The 19668-nt window shown below is 36.0% G+C and overlaps 1 protein-coding gene across 5 annotated transcripts in view; it reads right to left on the reverse strand.

Moving 5' to 3' along the window:
- Window positions 1-19668, reverse strand: part of USP34 (ubiquitin specific peptidase 34) — a 249299-nt gene that overhangs the window by 150711 nt on the left and 78920 nt on the right. For all 5 annotated transcript variants that reach the window (XR_009357235.1, XM_059187767.1, XM_059187768.1 and 2 more), the window contains 5 exons: window positions 19567-19634; window positions 17110-17302; window positions 16043-16104; window positions 4455-4536; window positions 4277-4369 (listed from right to left, as the gene is read on the reverse strand). Coding sequence is in view for 4 of the 5 variants with exons in the window: in XM_059187767.1 (XP_059043750.1) it covers window positions 4277-4369; window positions 4455-4536; window positions 16043-16104; window positions 17110-17302; window positions 19567-19634 (498 nt within the window). In the remaining variant the exon portion in view is untranslated. The remainder of the gene's footprint in view (window positions 1-4276; window positions 4370-4454; window positions 4537-16042; window positions 16105-17109; window positions 17303-19566; window positions 19635-19668) is intronic.

A 19668-nucleotide genomic window follows, 5' to 3' on the forward strand; every position in this document is an offset into this window, starting at 1 on the left:
ATTACCATGAGGAAATTGTGTGTGTATGTGTATATATTGTGCATATGGATGTATGTATCTCAGATGAGCGAACTGACGTCAAAAAGTTACTCCACATCGGAGGAAAAAAGACTAAGGTAAGACTGTAAGAAACTAAGCAACCCTGATGCTTTGAAATTAATTTTATTTGGTGCTCAAATTTTTTTTATTAACACATAATGTATTATTTGCCCCAGGGGTACAGGTCTGTGCATCATCAGGCTTACCCATTTCACAGCACTCACCATAGCACATACCCTCCTCAATATCCATCACCCAGCCCCCATATCCCCACCCCCCATCCCTCAGTTTGTTTTGTGAGATTAAGAATCTCTTAGGGTTTGTCTCCCTTGTTTCATTTTTTCCTTCCCTAACCCCCAGTACTCAAATTTAAAAAAAAAAAAAAAAACTCAAAATGTAAAAATTCCCGATTATTCTAAATTTGTAGTAGATTCAGAAGTGGTAAGTAACAAACCACAGAAAGACCCAATTAAATTAACCCTTAAAATATACTTATTTTATATAGTTAATCTTTTATAGATAGTTTAAGTTTTTGCAAACTCTCTCACAGATTATGCCACAATTTTTAATTATTCCCTTACTAAATTGCTTCAAATTCTTGCTAGGGCAAAATGCTAAAACCTTTAACAGGCCATACTAGAAGTTATCAATTTGATAAAGTTTCAATAAAGAATTCTCTACTATTTCTAGCTATTCTGTAATGATACATTTATCATTATTCTCCTAGGACTATTGTCCTAGTCTTGCTCTGAACAAAATAAAAACTTTAAATCTACTAAAATGTGTAAACTTTTTAAAAAATTTCCTTTTGTTCTGAAACAGAAAGTGCCTCTTTAACTTACTCAAATGACAGTGATGTATAAATATATAATATTAAATACGGAAAGTAAAAAAAGTATTGAAAAATCACCACAACCAATCTTAAGACATAAGGTCTCGGGACACACAATCACTTTTTTTTTAAAGATTTTATTTATTTATTTGACAGAGAGAGTGAGAGAGCACAAGAGCAAGGGGAATGTTGGGGAGAAAGGTATAAAAGCAGACTCCCCTCTGAGCAGGGAACCTGATTGGGGCTCGATCCCAGGACCTGGGGATCATGACCTGAGCGGAAGGAAGATGCCTAACCAGCTGAGCCACTCAGGCGCCCCAAGACACAAAATCATTATCAAAAATTTGAAACTGGGGCACCTGGGTGTCTCAGTGGGTTAAAGCCTCTGCCTTCAGCTCAGGTCATGATCCCAGGTCCTGAGATGGAGCCCCACATCAGGTTCTCTGCTCAGCAAGGGGCCTGCTTCCTCCTCTTTCTGCCTGCCTCTCTGCCTACTGTGATCTGTGTCTGTCAAATAAATAAATAAAATCTTAAAAAAAAAAATTTGAAACTGTTCGTATAAAAAGTTTATGAATATATGCAGTAATCAACCATAATGGAAGGAAGAGAAATATAATAGAGTAAGTATAATGGGAGAAATGCCTATTATTATAGCAATAATAACTTAAGTTCCTAAGAATAAGCCTAATATAAAATAAAACATGTACAAGGAACTTTAAAATTTTGAAAGATACAAAAGAAACAGTGTTAAGCTTTGGATAGAAAGACTTCAAATTCATCATTATGACAATTAAAATTACAATATTTTAAAAGACTAAGTCAATGCTAAAATTTACATTAAAAGAAATGAAGAAAAAATTTCTTAAAAAGATTTTATTTGTCGGAGAGAGCAAGAGAGCACTAGAAGAGCTGCAGTCAGAGCAGAGAGAGAAGCAGCTCCCCGCTGAGTGGGGAGCTCAATGCAGAACTCAATCCCCGGACTCTGGGATCATGACCTGAGCTGAAGGCAGATGTTTAACTGACTGAGACACCCAGGCATTTCCAGAGAAATTCTTTAAAAATCTTTTTTATTTTAAAAAATATGTAAAAATATATTTTAAAAAAGAGCCAGCCCTGTCAGATAGGAATACTCAAAAAAAAAAAAAAAAAAAAAAGTAAAGACATAAGTTAAACCGACGATCAGCAAATGTTTTCTTGAAGGACCAGACAGTCAATTATTTCAGGATTTAAAGTGGTAAGTATTATATAGGTAAGTACTATACTCTGCCACTGTAGTATGGAAGTAGCCACAAGCAATACGCCAAAGAAAGTACAAGGTTATGTTGCAAAAAATATTTACAAAATGAAGTGGCCGACCCAAAAGCCTTGTTTACCAAGCCAAAGGTTTACCAATCCCTGGTATACAGATCATGACAGTCTAAAGATTCCAGAAACTGACCTAGTCAAAATAAACTGGTATCTCATTTCAATAAGGAAAAGAAGAATTACTGAACAAGTGGAATGGGGACAATTACATTAACAAAAAATGAGGTAAAAAGTTAGATAAACGACACCTTGAACCAAGCGTAATTCCAAATGGCTCAAAGACTAAAATACAGGGGCACCTGGGTGGCTCAGTCAGTTAAGCATCTGCCTTTGGCTCAGGTCATGCATGATCCCAGAGTCCTAGAATGGAACCCCATGTCGGGCTCTCTGCTCAGAGGGGAGATTACTGTTCCTTCACCCTCTGCCCATCTTCACCATCGTGACCCCTGCTCACACTTTCTCTCTCTCTCTCAAATAAAATCTTTTAAAAAAATAAAACTAAAATATAAAATTTGAAACAGAAAGGAACTAAAGGAGAACTTTTTTAGAACTTTGGAGTGGAAAAGGGGTGTCTGGGTGGCTCAGTCAGTTAAGCAGCTGTTTTCTGCTCAGGTCATGTGGAATCAAGCTCCAGGTCAGGCTCCCTGCTTAGTGGAGAGCCTGCTTCTCCCTGTCCCTCTGCCTCTGCCTGTCGCTCTGCTACTTGGTTCTCTGTCAAATAAATAAAAACCTTAAAAACAAACAAATACACAAACAAAAAAAAAACCCTTTGGAGTAGAAAAGATATTGCACACCTTAAGACGAAATCCACAGGACATAAAAATAATTCAACCACAAGTCTGAAACCACAAACTTGAAACCGAACACCAAAAACCACCTTAACCAAACGACAACATCAAAGCGGAAAATAGTCCTAATTCTTAAAACAGACACAAGTCCAATTTCACTGATATATAAAGGTCTCCTACAAAATGAACAAGTAAAATCTCTGATAAATGACAAAGAATATCTAGTAAAGGAAACAAGAATGGCTCTTAAACACAAGATTTGCAATGGGATTCACATAAACAGAATGCAAATTTAAAATACACATTTCAACCATCAGTTTAGCAAATATCAAGAAGTGTAAGGACACAACGTACTAAGGAAGATGAGGGAAAATAGGCATTATCACACCATTAGGAACCCCCAGTAAACCAAACAGATGCTTTAACCTAACAATTCTCCTTCAAAGACAAATCTTTTGCACATGGATGAAATGAACATATTAGAACTTACTTTAGCACAGAAAAGATTTGTAACAGAAAAGATTGGGGAAAAAAATAATGCCTATGAATAGGAATTGGGTTAATTAAATTATCATACAAGCAAGTACTGAAACACTATGCCCTCTTTAAAAAATTGGTGTTTCAGATACTGATATGCAGTAATCTTGACAATAAATAAAGTGAAAAAAAAAAAAAAACAACCCAAGTCCATTTAGTATGCAACATTTGTAATAAAGACGATAAATAAAGTGGGAAAAAAAAGCAACCCAAGTCCACTTAGTATGCAGCATTTGTAATAAAGAGGACCAAAAGAAAAAGAAAAGAGAATGACAAGAAAAAAGCTTACAGTTAGCTATTTATGTAGAAAATCTATGACGTACCTTAGAAGAATGGTATTCCTGGGAAACAGGGACAAGAGGGGGGAAAATACATAACATACACTTCTATATTTATTTTCTGGATTTTGAACCATGTAGATATATGCTTATTCAAAAAACTAAAGAAAACTGTAACAGGAAAGAAAAATACCAATACAATATGCAGGAGAGAAAGATTTACTATATCAACAAAAAACAGGTAAATGTCTCTTAATAAACCAAGATGGTTTCATGTAGAAAGTCCAACTGACTGACTTCATTTCTTTCAATTCTACCAGTAATATAGTAAGACACAGACTCTCAAGCCAGACTTTAGAGATTCCATGCCCAACTTTCTCTATGTCTCAGTTTCTTTAGTTATAAATTTAGGATAGGAGAACTTACCTCATAAGGGAATTAAACACTTAGAACAAATCATAAGGAAGAACTTAATAAATGTGAGCTGTTAATATTACCTGAGCTGCAGCCCAAATGCAATCAATATGCTGAGTACTCAATCTCCCTTCTGCTGCCAAGAAGTTCAAAATCACCTGGCACTGTTTGATAATCTGGAAAAGAAAAACTTATTATAGCTAATTTTCTAAAATATTCTTCTCTTAATAGGGCAGAGATGTCATGTAATTGTCCACAAACCTCAATATGTAAATTTGGTCCAAATATATGCTCTACCACATTGTTGCTTATAAGCCAGTCTGCAAGTTCTTTTGCAATGGACCTAAAATCAAATAATAAAATTAGTTAACACATTAAAAAATTATTAGTATTATTTTTTCCCAAGCCAAAAAGGCAGATTCAGTTGAAAACCTTAATGGTTTTTGAAGGTGAGTTTATTTATTTATTAATAAATAAATATTTGGGTTTTTTTTTATTAATAAACTCCATGCCTAATGTGGAGCTTGAACTCATGACTCTTGAGATCAAGAGTCACATGCTACATGCTCCACTGTCTAAGCCAGCCAGGTTCTCCTTAAATGTGACCCCAAACTTAAGTGTGACCACAAACAAATTACAAAGAAGTGACTACAGACAATTAACTGGTTAGAATACCACAAAGAATAATTAAAAGAGTGGTGCCTGCACAGTGGGTTGGTATCTGACTCCTGGCTTTGGCTGGGGTCATGACCTCAGGGTCATGGGACTGAATCCTGGGTTGGGCTCCACGCTTCACATAGAATCTGCTTGAGATTCTGTCTCCCTCTCCCTCTCCCTCTGCCTCCATCCTTTCTGCTTGTGCTCTCTAAAATAAAAATATCTTTAAAAAAAAAAAAAAAAAAAAACCTAAAAGAAATGGTAATATTGCCTGAATTTACAAACAAGCAAAGACAAATCTGGAAGGAGGAGTACATAGGTGAAAATACCAAGTATAACAAAAAGCAACATATTTTCTCACTCTAGTGAGAAAGACTATGCCTTCCCACTTTTTAATTTCCACAGTAGGCACTTCCATCATTCAGGGAAGGTTTCCAAATATGCCCTCTACAATAAGATAACACCAGAAAAATAGGTTACCGAGAGGGTTAAAAGAAGAAAATTCTCTCAAAGCCAAACTGAAAGTCACTGCCTGATATTAATAAAGTGACTAAGGTGATTAAGTGATCCCTAAACAGATCAACTGATGATGCAGAACACCTTAGTTACATCTACCAACATTTCATTCTGCATTTCAAAAAGTAAACATCTTACAACAGTTTTAGATTACCCTTCATTTTTTAAGAGCTACCAATTCTTTTAGAATTAATAACTCATTGACATAGAAGCTAACCTACTTTATTAGTTTTACCAATAAGGTAGTGTGAATTTATCAGTTAATTATCTTTTACACCTTTCAGATATATATGACCTATAATATACTAGACACTTAAAGTATACAGTTTGATGAATTTAAGCTTTGGTATACATCTATGAATTCATCACTACCCTCAAGATAACACACACACACATTAACCCAAAAAGTATCTTTAAGACCCTCTGTCATCCATCCCTTTACCAGTCTCCACAACCATACTCCTCAGTGATCTGCATTATTATAGTTTTCATTTTCTAGAATTTCATGTGTCAAAAAAAGATACACTACATAATTTTTTTAAGATTTTTTTTTTTAAAGATTTTATTTATTTGACAGACAGAGATCACAAGTAGGCAGAGGCAGGCAGAGAGGAGGAAGAAGGCTCCCCGCCGAGCAGAGAGCCCCATGCAGGGCTCGATCCCAAGACTCTGGGATCATGACCTGAGCCGAAGACAGAGGCTTTCACCCACCCAGCCACCCAGGCGCCCCCATAATTTTTTTAATCTGGCTTCTTTCACTCGACATAAGATTTCTCCATCTGCAGGCTTTTGTGCAGATGTAAGCTTTCAACTCCTGTGGGTAAATATCAGGGAGCACAACTGTGAGACCTATGGTAAGAGTATGTTGAGTTTTGTAAAAAACTGCCAAACAGTCTTCCAAAGTGTAACTAGCAACAAATGAGAGTTCTTGTTGCTCCACATCCTTGTCAGCATTTGGTGTTATCAGTATTCTGAATTTTGACTGTTCTAATAGATGTGCAGTGGAATTTTAGTGGTGTTTTAATATGCATTTCCCTAATGAAAGATATAGGGCATCTTTTCATGTGTTTGCCATCTGTATCTCTTCCATTAGCAAGATGGCTGAGAAAATGTTTAGCATACTTTTTATTCAGATTGTTCATGTAGTTACTGTTGAATTTCGTGATTCTCTGTAAATTTTGGGAACAGTCCTTCATCAGATAAGTCTTTTGCAAATATTTTCCCCTCTCCCTGTGGCTATCTTCTCATTCTCTTGACACTATCTTTTACAGAGCACAAGTTTTTAAATTAAATGAAATCCAGGCTTATCAATTCTTTCTTTCATGGATTATGGTATTATATCCAAAAAGTCACTGCCATACACAAGGACATCCCAGGTTTTCTCCTATCTGCTAGGAGTTATATAGTTTTGCATTTTATGTTTATGTGCAGGATATATTTCAAATTAATCTTTATGAAGTATATGAGGTCTGTGTCTAGATTCTTTCTTTTGCATTTGATTGTCCAATTCTTTCAATGCCATTTGATGAAAAGACTACCTTTGCTTCATGGTATTGCCTTAGCTTTTCTGACAAGGATCAACTAACTATACTTATATGGTCTGTTTCTGAGCTCTCTATTCTGTTCCATTAATCTATGTCACCAATACCACATTGTCTTGATTACTGCAATGTTACAGTATGTCTTGAAGATGGACAGCATCAATCCTCCAACTTTATTCTTTTCCTTTCAATACTGTCTTGATAATTATGTGTCCTCTGTCTATCCATATAAACGTCAGAGTTATTTTCTTGATGTCCAGAAAATAACTTGCCGGGATTCTGAGATTTCAATGAATTTAAAGATCATCGTTGGGAAGAATGTTATCTTTATATTTTTGCATGTTCTATCCATAAATATGGAGTATCTCTTCATTTATTTAGTTCCTTGGTATCTTTCATCAGAGTATATAATTTTACTCATAGAAATTTAACAAAATATGAAGATCTATACCCAAGTATTTCACTTTTGTTTTGATAACATAAGTGGTATTGTATTTTACATTTCAAATTGCAGGGGTGCCTGGGTGGCTCAGTTAAGCATCTGACTTCAGCTCAGGTCATGTCTCAGGATCCTGGGATAAAGCCCCATACTGAGCTCCCCACTCAGTGGGGAGTCTGATTGTCCCTCTGCCCCCTCCCTGCTCATGCTATTATTTTTTTTAAATAATAAATTTCAAATTTCATGTGTTCTGTGCTGATATATAGAAAAGCAAATGAGTTTTCACTGTGTATCCTGTAAGCTTGCTGTCCTTTATCACTAGGTTCCATGAGTCCGAATTCTTTCAGATTTTCTACATAGATAATGATGTCATCTCCAGTCAAAGACCAATTTCTTCCTTCCCAATCTGTGTAACTTTTATTTCCTTCCTTTGCCTTACTGCATTAGGTAGGATTCCAGTACAATGGTGAAAGACCTGAAGAGAGGGAACACATTTCTCCTTGTTCCTGATCAGAAAACCTTTGAGGTTCTATTAATATGATGTTATCTGTAGGTTCTTTATCAAGCTAAGGAAGTTACCCTCTATATTCCTAATTTACTGAGTTTTTATGGTAAGTGTTCAAGTTTGCCAAATGCTTTTTCTTTATCTATTCATATGATGATGTGCTTTTCCTTCCTTAACCTGTTGATGTGATAGATTACATGAATTCAACCGGCCTTGCATACCTGAGATAAAACTCACTTGGTTGTGGTATACAGTTCTTTTTATATACTGTTCTATTTGATTTGCTTATAGTTTATGAAGATTTTTACATCTGTGTTCATGAGACATACTGAACACATGTCTTTGTATGGTTTTGGTATTAAGGTAACGTCTTCCTTAAATTTCTTCTTTAAACATTAGGTAGAATTCACTAGTAAACACAAGTAGGCCTGGTGCTTCCTGTTTTGCAAAGTCAGTAATTCTTTTTAAGGGGTTGGGGCAGGAGAGAGAATTTTAAACAGGCACAGAGCCCAATACAGGGCTTGGTTTCACAACCTGAGACCATGAACTGAGCCAAAATCAAAGCACCTGAGCAAAGCCAGTAATTCTTAATTCAATTTCTTTAATAAATACAAGCTTCTTCAGATTGCTCATTTCTTTAAAAACATTTTTCAAATGGCTATTTAATGAAAAAAGTAGGGATAGGGTATATTAGGTATATGGAAGAAAACAGACAAAATAGGACTTGCCATGAGAGCTCCCATATCTTCCCATCTACATGAATTATACACAGGAAAAACTGAAAAGATAAAATAATTTCTTTGTTACAAGAATTTAAAAAGCCATTTAAGGGACACCTGAGTGACTCAGGAGGTTAAGGATCTACTTCAGCTCAGGTCATGATCCCAGAGTACTGGGATCAAGTCCCGCATTAGGTTCCTTGCTCAACAATGAGCCTGTTTCTCCCTCTGCCTGCTGCTCCCCCTGCTTGTGCACTCTCTCCCTCTCTGACAAATAAATAAAACTTTTTTTAAAAGCCATTTAAGTCTAAAGAGGGAAAAAAGCTATGAATTAGATACATGCGCCTTAAAAGGTAAAAGATTAAAATAAAATTATTGATGCCCCCTACATATGTGTTATCTCTAAAATAAATAAAGGGATGCTTGAGTGGCTCAGTTGGTTAGGCGCCTGCCTTCAGCTCAGGTCAGGATCTCACAGTCCTGGGATCAAGTACCATATTAAGCTCCTTGCTCAGCAGGAAGCCTGCTTCTTCTCCCTCTACCTACTATTCCCCCTGCTTGTGCTCGCTCACCTGCTCTCTCTCTGATGAATAAAACCTCTTTTTTAAAAAAGGCTTTAAAAAAATAAATAAAATAAAAATAAATAAAATCCTTTAAAAAAATGGGGCACCTAGGTGGCTCAGACAGTTAAGCATCTGACTCTTCATTTTGGCTCAGGTCATGATCTCAGGGTCATGGGATCAAGCCCTGTCAGGCTCTGTGCCCTGTCCTCTCTCTCTCTCTCAACTTGTCCTTCTCCCTCTGCTCTTCTCTCACTTGAAATAAATCTTTAAAAAATAAATAAATAAAAATATTAATGATGTATTTTACCTATTCTTGGATAGCCCTACAAAAGCTATGATCCATGAGTCAATTCTCTGACCTGCGTAACATACAGAAAGATACTTCAACAACTAATTATAAAAAATAAGCCTCATTCTTTCAATTTCTTCAAGGATATTATAAGGAGACCTTGGACTTTTCTATTAATTCAGAACTGTGACTATAACTTAGCCAAGTATAGAGCTAAACAACATTATCAATCACAATTATTCAGGGCTCTGGATACATACATGTAAGTGGACTCCCAGGAATAGGCAAAACAAACAAACAAACAAACAACCACCCTACAGAAATTATGGCCAAAATGTCCCATTTTGATTAAAAAAAAGTCATCTACATATCCAGAAATCACAACAAACTCCAACTAAGGTAGATACACACAAGGAGATGCACAGCTCATCATCAAATTGTTAAAAGGCAAAGATGAAGAGCAAAATCTTGAGATCAGAAAGAGAAAATGAAATGTGTGTACAAGGGAACCACAGTACGTTTAACAGCTGGCCTCTCATCAGAAACAAAGGAATAGCACTATACTAGAACAATATTTCAATATTTTACTAAAAGTCCATTATTGATCTAAAGACTAAGTAACTAAGATGCATACTATAACCTATAATGAAGTCACCAAGAAAATAATTTTTCAAGTATTAAAAAAAAAACAATGGGATTAAAATGGTATACTAGGATAAAAGCAGTAAAGGAGAAACAGAAAAACAAAAAAGGTGGCATACAGAAAACAGCAAAATGGCAGATGTAAATCCAAATACAGAATGACATTAAAAATAAATGGATTAAATACTCCAATCAAAAGGCAGAGATGGGGGCGCCTGGGTGGCTCAGTGGGTTGAGCCGCTGCCTTCGGCTCAGGTCATGATCTCAGGGTCCTGGGATCGAGTCCCGCATCGGGCTCTCTGCTCGGCAGGGAGCCTGCTTCCTCCTCTCTCTGCCTGCCTCTCTGCCTACTTGTGATCTCTCTCTGTCAAATAAATAAATAAAATCTTTAAAAAAAAAAAAAAAAAAAAAAAAAAAAAGGCAGAGATGAAGATGCCTAGCTGGTTCAGGAATAAAGCACACAACTCTTGATCTCAGGGTTCTGAGTTCAAGCCTCACACTGTGCGTGGAGCCTACTTAAAAAAAAAAAGGAGAGAGAGAGAGAGATTATAGGATTTGGTTTTTAAATCCTGCCTCTGAATGACAAGCTTTTAAAATAAATAAATAAATAAATAAGCGGCAGACTTTAGATCCAAAACACAAAGAGGTTGAAAGTAAGACAATGGGGGCAAAATAAGAGTGGAAAAAGATATACCATGAAAACAATAAAGTTGTAGTGGCTATAGTAACATCAGACAAAATAAACTTAAAGCCAAAAAATGTTTCAAAGAGACAAAGTGGGACATTTTTTACTGATAAATGGATGAAAGGATCATGAACATAACAATTATATGTATGGATCTAAGGGGGAAAAAAAGTCCCAAAATACATGAAAACAAAAAGTAACAGAACTGAAGGGAGAAAAATACAGTCAATTCTTGCTACTCGCTGCAGCAGTTTTACTATAAAAAGCCACTACACTAAATTAGCCAATACTGAACTCTTGAATCCTTTTTCAAACTATTCTCACCTGCTCCTTTAATGTGTAAAAAGAATGCATCATTAAGATCAACTGCATCCTAAAGTGGATTCTCTTTAGGACCATGACTCAGTACAAGAATGTGACTTGCCATTTACCTTTGACTGGAAGACTGCAGGTTTGATTAAATGCAAAACATGCATGATCTAGGTACACAATCCATATGTGAAACTAATTTAAAGACATGCACTTCACAGAACTAAAATTTATCTTGAAGCTCCCATTTCATTAAGGGTAATACAAGGGAGGATATTTCCCCTTATGTAAAAATGCCATCAGAGACCATGACATACAACATTTTATCAGTTCAGGCATACAACAATGATCAATATCTGTATATATTATGAAATGATCACCACACTAACTCTAGTTAACATCATTATGCAGTTACAAATTTCTTTTTCTTGTGAGAATAAGAACCTTTAAGATCTAATCTCTTAGCAACTTCCAACTATGCATTACAGTATTACTAACTATAGTTGACATGCTATACATTACGACCCCAATTTATATTTTAACTAGAAATTTACACCTTTTTTAGCCCTTTCACCATTTCACTCACTCCCCACCCCCACCTCTGACAATCACTACAAGCTTGGATTTGTTGTTTTTCATGCCCACATATAAGGTTCCTACAAAATATATCTTTCTCTGTGTGACTTATCTCACTGTAACATCCTCAAGGTCCATCCATGTTGTCATGAATGGAAGATTTCATTCTTTTCAACTATATTCCATTATACACACATACATACATACAACTGAAGAGAAATAAAGACAATACAGTCAATTTTGTTGCTCATGACAATTCTATAAAGTTGTTGCATGGGGCGCCTGGGTGGTTCAGTTGGTTAAGTTTCTGCCTTACACTCAGGTCATGATCCCAGGGTCCTGGGATCAAGCCCCACATCGCACTCCCTGCTCCATGGGAGTCTGTTTCTCCCTCTCCCTTACTTGTGTGCATGCTCTCTTTTTCTGTCAAATAAATAAAATCTTTTAAAAACAGGATACAAAAAATAAAGTTGCTACACTAAAAAACAACATCTTCCTTTTTCTCTGCCTTACAAACTGAGGTTCAGAAGTGTTTAGGTGACGTGGTTGAGGCTGTCCCTCTAACCTAGAGTTGGGATTCACTTTCTACTCAAATGGCCTCAGAACTGGAGCTTCCTACACTACAGTGCACTGCCTGCTACCATTTCCATCTTCTGGTCACCACTGTACCAGCAGTAAAACAAGAAAGTAGAGCATTACCTTGTTTGACTTCAGTTGGGAATGTGCATGTTTAAAGACTCAAATTTTTTACTGTTCTGAGCATGTCCACAAATGACCGTGAAAGCAACACAAGTAATGATTTGGGGATTAGAAATAAATTGCAGCAAACAGGCAAATTCACAAATACGGATACCACAAAATGAGGAGGATTAAATGGAATTGGAGACTTCAATAACCTACTCTTAATAACAGAACTAGACAGAAAAACAAGAGTATAGAGGCAAACAATACTAAAAGCTCATTACATCTATACACAACACTCTATAAAATAATAGCAAAAAAAAAAATTGGGGGGGGGGGGACACAAGAGTCAACAGAGGCATGTTTTTTGACATATGTATTATATCTGTAGAAAAAGAACCCCAGGGTTTTCCCTCCTCAGTGTTCTCACCTTGCTTCTTCATGGTCCACGATGCCAGCTGAGGTTGTCAGTACAATGAAACCAAACTGGTGGGAAGGAGCAGATTATTCTGCCATTTTTCTAGAACTCTGAGTTGTATATCAAATCTGGAGCTGGTTACTCCACATTTGTTTAACCTGCCTGTGAGGTTCAAAACAACTTCCCCAGCTCTGTACTTATCAGTGATTTCAAAATTTACCAATGTAAACCTGCTTCATCATCACAGTTAGAAACCAGAAGATGGAAGAAGAAAAAAAAAAAGAAATAAAGAAAGAAAAAAAAGAAAAAGAAAAGAAACCAGAAGATGGCTTTGGAGCATGGCCTAATTAGAACCTGGCATTTGCATCTCTTTTCGGCCTTGTTAATACTGCTGTGAGCAACTGCCAGGACATTCATGTGCATCACTGTGGCAGCACAGAAAGATGGGAGGAAAGCTAAACAGTCTTCTTAAGCACCTATGAACATTCTGTACTACAGATCTTACACTAGGCCACAAAAAAGACAATTAATTTAAAACTGGGCAAAAATGTGCATAAGCAATTTACTTATTAAAAAAAAAGGAAAAACAACGCACAAAATAGAACAGCACATAACCATATAAAAAGATGTTCAATGTCATTAATTAGGGAAATACATATTAAAGCCATAATGAAATACTACTTTATACCCACTAGCATAGCTATAATCAAAAACACAGATGATAACAAGTGCTGCTGAGAACAGGGAGAAACTGGATCCCTCATACATTACTAGTTGGAATGTAAAAAGATGCAGCTATGCTAAAAAACATTTTGATAATGTTTTTTTAAGTGAGACACAAAATGAGCATAAAAACCAGCCATTACACTTCTATTTACCAAGAGAAATGAAAACATATTTCCATAAAAAGGTACGCAAATGTTTAAAGGACCATTATTCAGGGGACTCCCAGGTGCTCATCAGTTAAGTGTCCAACTCTTGATTTTGGTTTAGGTCATGATCTTAGGGTCAAAAGATCGAGCCTCACTTCAGGCTCTATGCTCATTGATAAGTCTGCCTGAGATTCTCTCCCTCTCCCTTTGTCCCTTCCCCTGCTACATGGGGCCACAAGCTCTCTCTAAAGTAAATAAATCTTTAAAATAATAAAACAAAGGAGCGTTATTCATATGAACCAGAGTGGGAATAATCAAAATAGATAAGAACTGGTAAATGGAAAAACAAAATGTTGTACTTACATAATGTAATACTATTTTGCAATAAGGAATGAAGTACTACTTCACTCCACAGCATAAATGAGCCTCAAGAAAAACAGTATAATGAAAGAATAACTGAAAAGAAACTAAATGAAAAGGATAACTATCATAATTCCATCCATATGAAATGTCCATAATGGGTAAATCTATAGAGAGAAAGTATATTAGTGGGAGCAAGACTAGGAACTGACTACAAATTGGCAAAGGGGATCTTACTGAAGGGATGGAAATGTTCTAAAACTGGATTGTGCAGGACTCCTGGGTGGCTCAGTCAGTTAAATGTCTGCCTTCAGCTCAAGTCATGATCCTAGGGTCCTGGGATCCTAGGGTCCTGGGATCAAGTCCCACCATCAGGTTCCTTGATCATGGAAGAGCCTGCTTCTCCCTCTGCCTTCCATTCTCCCTGCTTGTGGGCACTCTCTTACAAATAAATAAGTAAATACATACATACATACTGGATTGTGATGATTTTCATATAACTGTCAATTTCCTAAAATTCACTATAAAAACAGGTAAACTTTATGATAGATATAGTACTTATACCTTAATAAAACTGCTAAAAAGGAGAGAGACAATTCATAGGCTGCAACAATAATTTTCTCACCTTGTAAGAACGCTCCTCTTCCCAATTTGAACTACCTCTATCCACTGTTTCTCAAAATTTGGACTCTCCCCCCGCTTTCCTTTATCATGTCTTTAGAATGCACATTCCTTATACTTTTCTTAATAAGATCTTATTTATCTTTGACAGAGAGAAAGAGAAAGAGAGAGAACATGCACACTAGCGGGGGTGAGGGGGTATGGGGGACAGAGGGTGAAGCAGACTCCCCTATTGAGCATGCGAGACTTAATCCCAGGACCCTGAGATCACTGACCTGAATCGAAGGCAGATGCTTAACAGACTAAGCCACACAGAGACCCCATGTTTTTTTTTCTCCCCCCAATGGAATGCCTTCTTACTCTCTATGCACTGTTTCAGCAACATAAAGATCTAGCTAGCCTGGACATGTGAAGTTACTGTAGTGATATTCCAGGGTTGTTTTGTTTTGTTTTGTTTGGCAGAGGTGGGAGGTAATTACTGTACTGGCAAATTTAACATTCTCTTAGGGAGTCTTATGGAGGAGGCAGCACTAAAGGAGTAAAAAGGGAAATCCAGAGCTGTAGTTTTACATACTGGATATAGTCTCTGTAATGTCCTGACTACTGGAAATAATACTCCAATATGACCCAGAATTTATAAAGCTATGATCAACTCTAGGCAACATATTTTAAGGGGATCATGAATCAAGAATATTGCCAAAGATGAAAGAATGATCTGGTAATATATCTAAACACCATAACATATATTGGAAGAATAAGAACTCATTAGCCTGGAGATGCAAAAGCGTAAAGAGGTATCATCTTTGGCTTTCACATTCACAAAGGGTTGGGTTCAACTGAGATTAACTCCACAGGACAGAATTAAAATCAATGCACAAAAGGTAGAATAAAGCAAAAATACGACTCTTTCATACAATTATGAATTTTCTAACACCTTAAAACTATACAATTCTGTCCAAGCAGAAGCTATTACTACCCAAATGAGATTTTAAAATGGATTTCTACACTGGACAAACACCTAAATGGAATACTGGAATAAATAAATATTTCCAAGATACTGAAAAGCCCTAAGCTATAACAACTACTTCTTTCTAAACATGAACATCACTGACTTGGTTTTTCCCCCAAAAATGTGTTGAATAAGATCTTCACATTATTGGTATCAAGTGTGCTTTCTGAAAACTAACAATACCATATTCTTTACTACTAAATTTTCCCTTATAAATAGTACCCTTCTGCATTTTGTGACACTAATACTATGTGTTGGTATACCTTTTAAAAAACAAATGGTTCAACCTACTGTTCTGACAGTTTATTCAAAACTATACAAATGAAGCCACAAGGCAAAGAATTTCTAGTAAATACTTCAAACCTAATAGTCACAATTATTATTTACCATATAAGCAGCTGCACAATAAAATGATACACTTATATATAAATTAATATTCCTACTTACGTTTCTGTGTCTGATACCAAGGATTCATTATTGCATACATCATTGAAGGTGTGAAGTTGATTCTACAATTAGAGAAAAAAAAATTAAAGGTATTTTTACAAGTTTTTTCTGGTATGTTACCAACTGTTAAGAAACATGGTTTGATATATATAAAATCAATAACCAGATCAAAATTATAAAACGGAAGACAGAAAGATTCACATACACACTCACCAATTAGTCTGGCATTTCTTTTATCATATTAAAATAAAATAATTTCATCCTACCAGTAATACCTCATGCTTTATTCCACTAAGTACATATGAAAAATCAAGAAAACAAAGCTAAATAAGGGAAAAACACAAAAACCTAATGCAAGCAAGTGGTAAGTCAAACTACAGAAATAAAATTTAAGGAAAGGCTTCTTCAATAAATTCATTTATGATTTACTTCAGAAAAATGTCAAGTATTTTCTACATTTACAAAGTCTAATACCTGGGTAATTACTCCAAGAATAACTACACTACAAAGAAGTAAAGTTCATGGAGACCCTGGTATACCAGAAAAAGCATATCCATTCTAAAGCATTCAGCTAACTTCTTAGCTCTAGCAAATTGCTATTGTGCAAGAATATAGACTTATGGATACCACGTCTTCCTCCCATCTCATCCCCAAAATGAGATATGTATTACTATACATGTTTCTATTTAAAACATTACTTGCAGGGCTTTTGGGTGGTTCAATCGGTTAAGTGTCTGCCTTCAGCTCAGGTCATGATCCCAGGGTGCTGGGATCTCACCGGCATCAGGCTTCCTGCTCAGTGGGGAGCCTGCTTCTCCCTTTGCCCCTCCCCCAACTTGTGCTCTTTCTGTCTCTCTCTCAAAATAAATTATTTTTTTTTAAATCTTTTAAAAATAAAATAAGGAAAATACTGAAATTATCAGGACCATACAAAGTAAAACATATAAAATACTTAGCACAATGCCTCACATAAGTGCTCCATAAATAGCAGGTATTATGATGATGATGATGATGACAGTGCGAAAGGCAAATTAAAAAATGACTCAAAATAAATAAATATAGCCTACCGTTATCTGACTTAGTCCAGCCAATCTCATTGTCAAAGTCGGTGACATGAAGTACTTAAATGCAAGATCTAGGCTTTCTTTATCAAAGCATAATGTTGTATCCAATGGTTCTTTCACTGTGCTCCACATTAAGTCAGCCATGTTTCGAGCCGCACTCTGTCTTAACTCCTGATCAGAGAGCTTGCATAAATACCTTAAATGATTCAGAAATAAAACATATAAAAACCTGTAAAATACTCCTAAAACCTCTTCAATAATTCAATAATATTCATTTGCTCCATACCTCCAAATGTTTAGTAAAGTAGAATCTGACATCCTAGGATTAACATTCCCAATTTAAATTATTCCTAAGTGATGCTTCAAATATTGTGACCTGAGGCACTATGTCCTTTGCTGAAGCAGAAACTGCCAAGAGCCAAGTCATTTAACACTGGACTCTGTACCTCCACTGAAGCTTTTTATTCTCACACCTGTCATGTACAAAGCTCGTGCTGCTTTCATATGTAACAGTACATCTACCCCCCACATAAGCAAACCTCTTTAAATGTGTATATTTTTTAAAAAATTTTTTTATTTGGCTTCCAGATATCACAAACCACTGGTTTTCCTCAGGTCCTGCATGTTCTATTTGGTTAGTTCCTCCTCCTCTATCCAACCTTTCAACATCCTTGAGGTTTGTTAATGGATTGCAAAATGGCCCCAAAATACTCCTATCATTTTACATAGGTCTTTGCAATACAACTTCACCACTCTTCCCATCAAAAGGTGTCATCTATTTCTCTACTCCCTGATTCTGAGCTTTACCACGAAAGCTGATGTAACCAATGGAACAATAAAAGATGTGAGAGAAACAGAAGTTTAAAATGCCTTTGAGCTTGCCCTTTCTTGATGGGAACTCTTCCATCACCAAGAAAAGGAACCCAGGTTAGGCTGCTGGATGAGGGAGACATGGCTAATGCCCCAACTAACAACTAGACAACTGTAAGATGAACAGGAACTCGCCTCCACTTCCAGTAACACTCAACCTGTCAACCAGAGGATACAAGAGTGAGGTGCTATCTTTAGAGAATGCAGTTCCAGCCATGTCAGCCCAAAACAAAAGAACTAGTAAGCCCAAGAACTGTGAGAAATAATAAATGGCTGTTATTTTAAGTCACTAAGATTTGGGGGTGGTTTTCTTACTCAGCAAAAGCAAACTGATACAAAGGTTCCATCCTCAACATACTTCTATTCACCTTCTAGACTCTCTACCCAGATAATCTCTCACTCACTTCCATGAAGTGTTTAATAACTGCTGTCCTTATACCGATAACTCAATTAATGGTACTGTTCTTAATTATATGCTTATACTCCCAATTCACCAGTGCCACTTAAATGTTCCACAGGCATCTCAAAATTAAGTCTCAAAGTTCTGATCAGTTCTCCTGATCAGTCTTTCACATCTTTCACATCTCCGTTAATGATACAGCACAAAAGAGAAATTGAGGTGGGGCGCTTAAGTGAGGCCCACCCCTTTAAATCCCAGAATCACCAATCCTATTCACTTTATTTTCACTTATATCAATTCAATTTTCAAAATCACCTTCCTTGCACCAGTAACCATCATACCATCATTCCTTTCAAGGACTACTAAGCTAAACTTTCAACTGGTCTCCCAGCTCCTACTCTTGACAATCCTACAATTTATGATACATTTAAAAGCTGAAGTCATCTGCTAAAAATCATCATGACTCACCTGCTGAAAAGCATTGAATAGAATCCCTTTGCTAAAATTAAATCCAAACTCTTTATAATGGCTTTAACGTCCAAAATAACCTGCCCTTGCTTATCCAATCTCTTATCATAATTATTCCTCCCTACACATTATATTCCACAATAGTCTGCTTCTACTTTCTTTAATGTCATATTCTTTCCAACTTCAAAGCTTACATCCTATATTCCTGTACAGAGTCTGCTCAAAAAGAGAAATCTTTTCTTCTCTGCTATATCCCCAATGCCTAGAACATAATATCCTTGTATATCTTTGTTGACTGCATAAGGTCGCCTGCCATGTAAACACTGTGAACCTCTTTATACATTCATGTAAAAGGAAAAAAAAAAAAAAAGGTCCAGAAGAATCTGGCTGGTTCAGTTGCTGGAACATACAACTCTTGATCTAGGTAGTGGTTTTGAGTTTGAGCCCCATGCTGGGTGTAAGTATTACTTAAAAACAAACAAACAAACAAACAAAAAAATCTTTAAGAAAAAAAGTCCAACATAAATTGCTTAAAAGTGAACATTAAATATGAGCCTACGTGAGCATAAAAAATATTATACACCAAACTGTCAATTAAAATGTTCTCTAGAGGACATGAGTACAGTACAAGAGACTTTCTAACAACATAATTCTACACTATGTTAAGAACTATTTAAATGTAGTACATTGTTAATCAAGAGGAAAAGATTTTATAAACTTACCTAATAACATAGGTCCTAAAAGGGATAATGTGCTGCATGACAGCAGGGATATGTAGCCATATTCTAATCTATAAAGAAACAAATATGACATTAATGTATAAT

This window comes from Mustela lutreola, chromosome 9 (genome assembly GCF_030435805.1).
Source record: "Mustela lutreola isolate mMusLut2 chromosome 9, mMusLut2.pri, whole genome shotgun sequence".
Lineage (NCBI taxonomy): Eukaryota > Metazoa > Chordata > Mammalia > Carnivora > Mustelidae > Mustela > Mustela lutreola.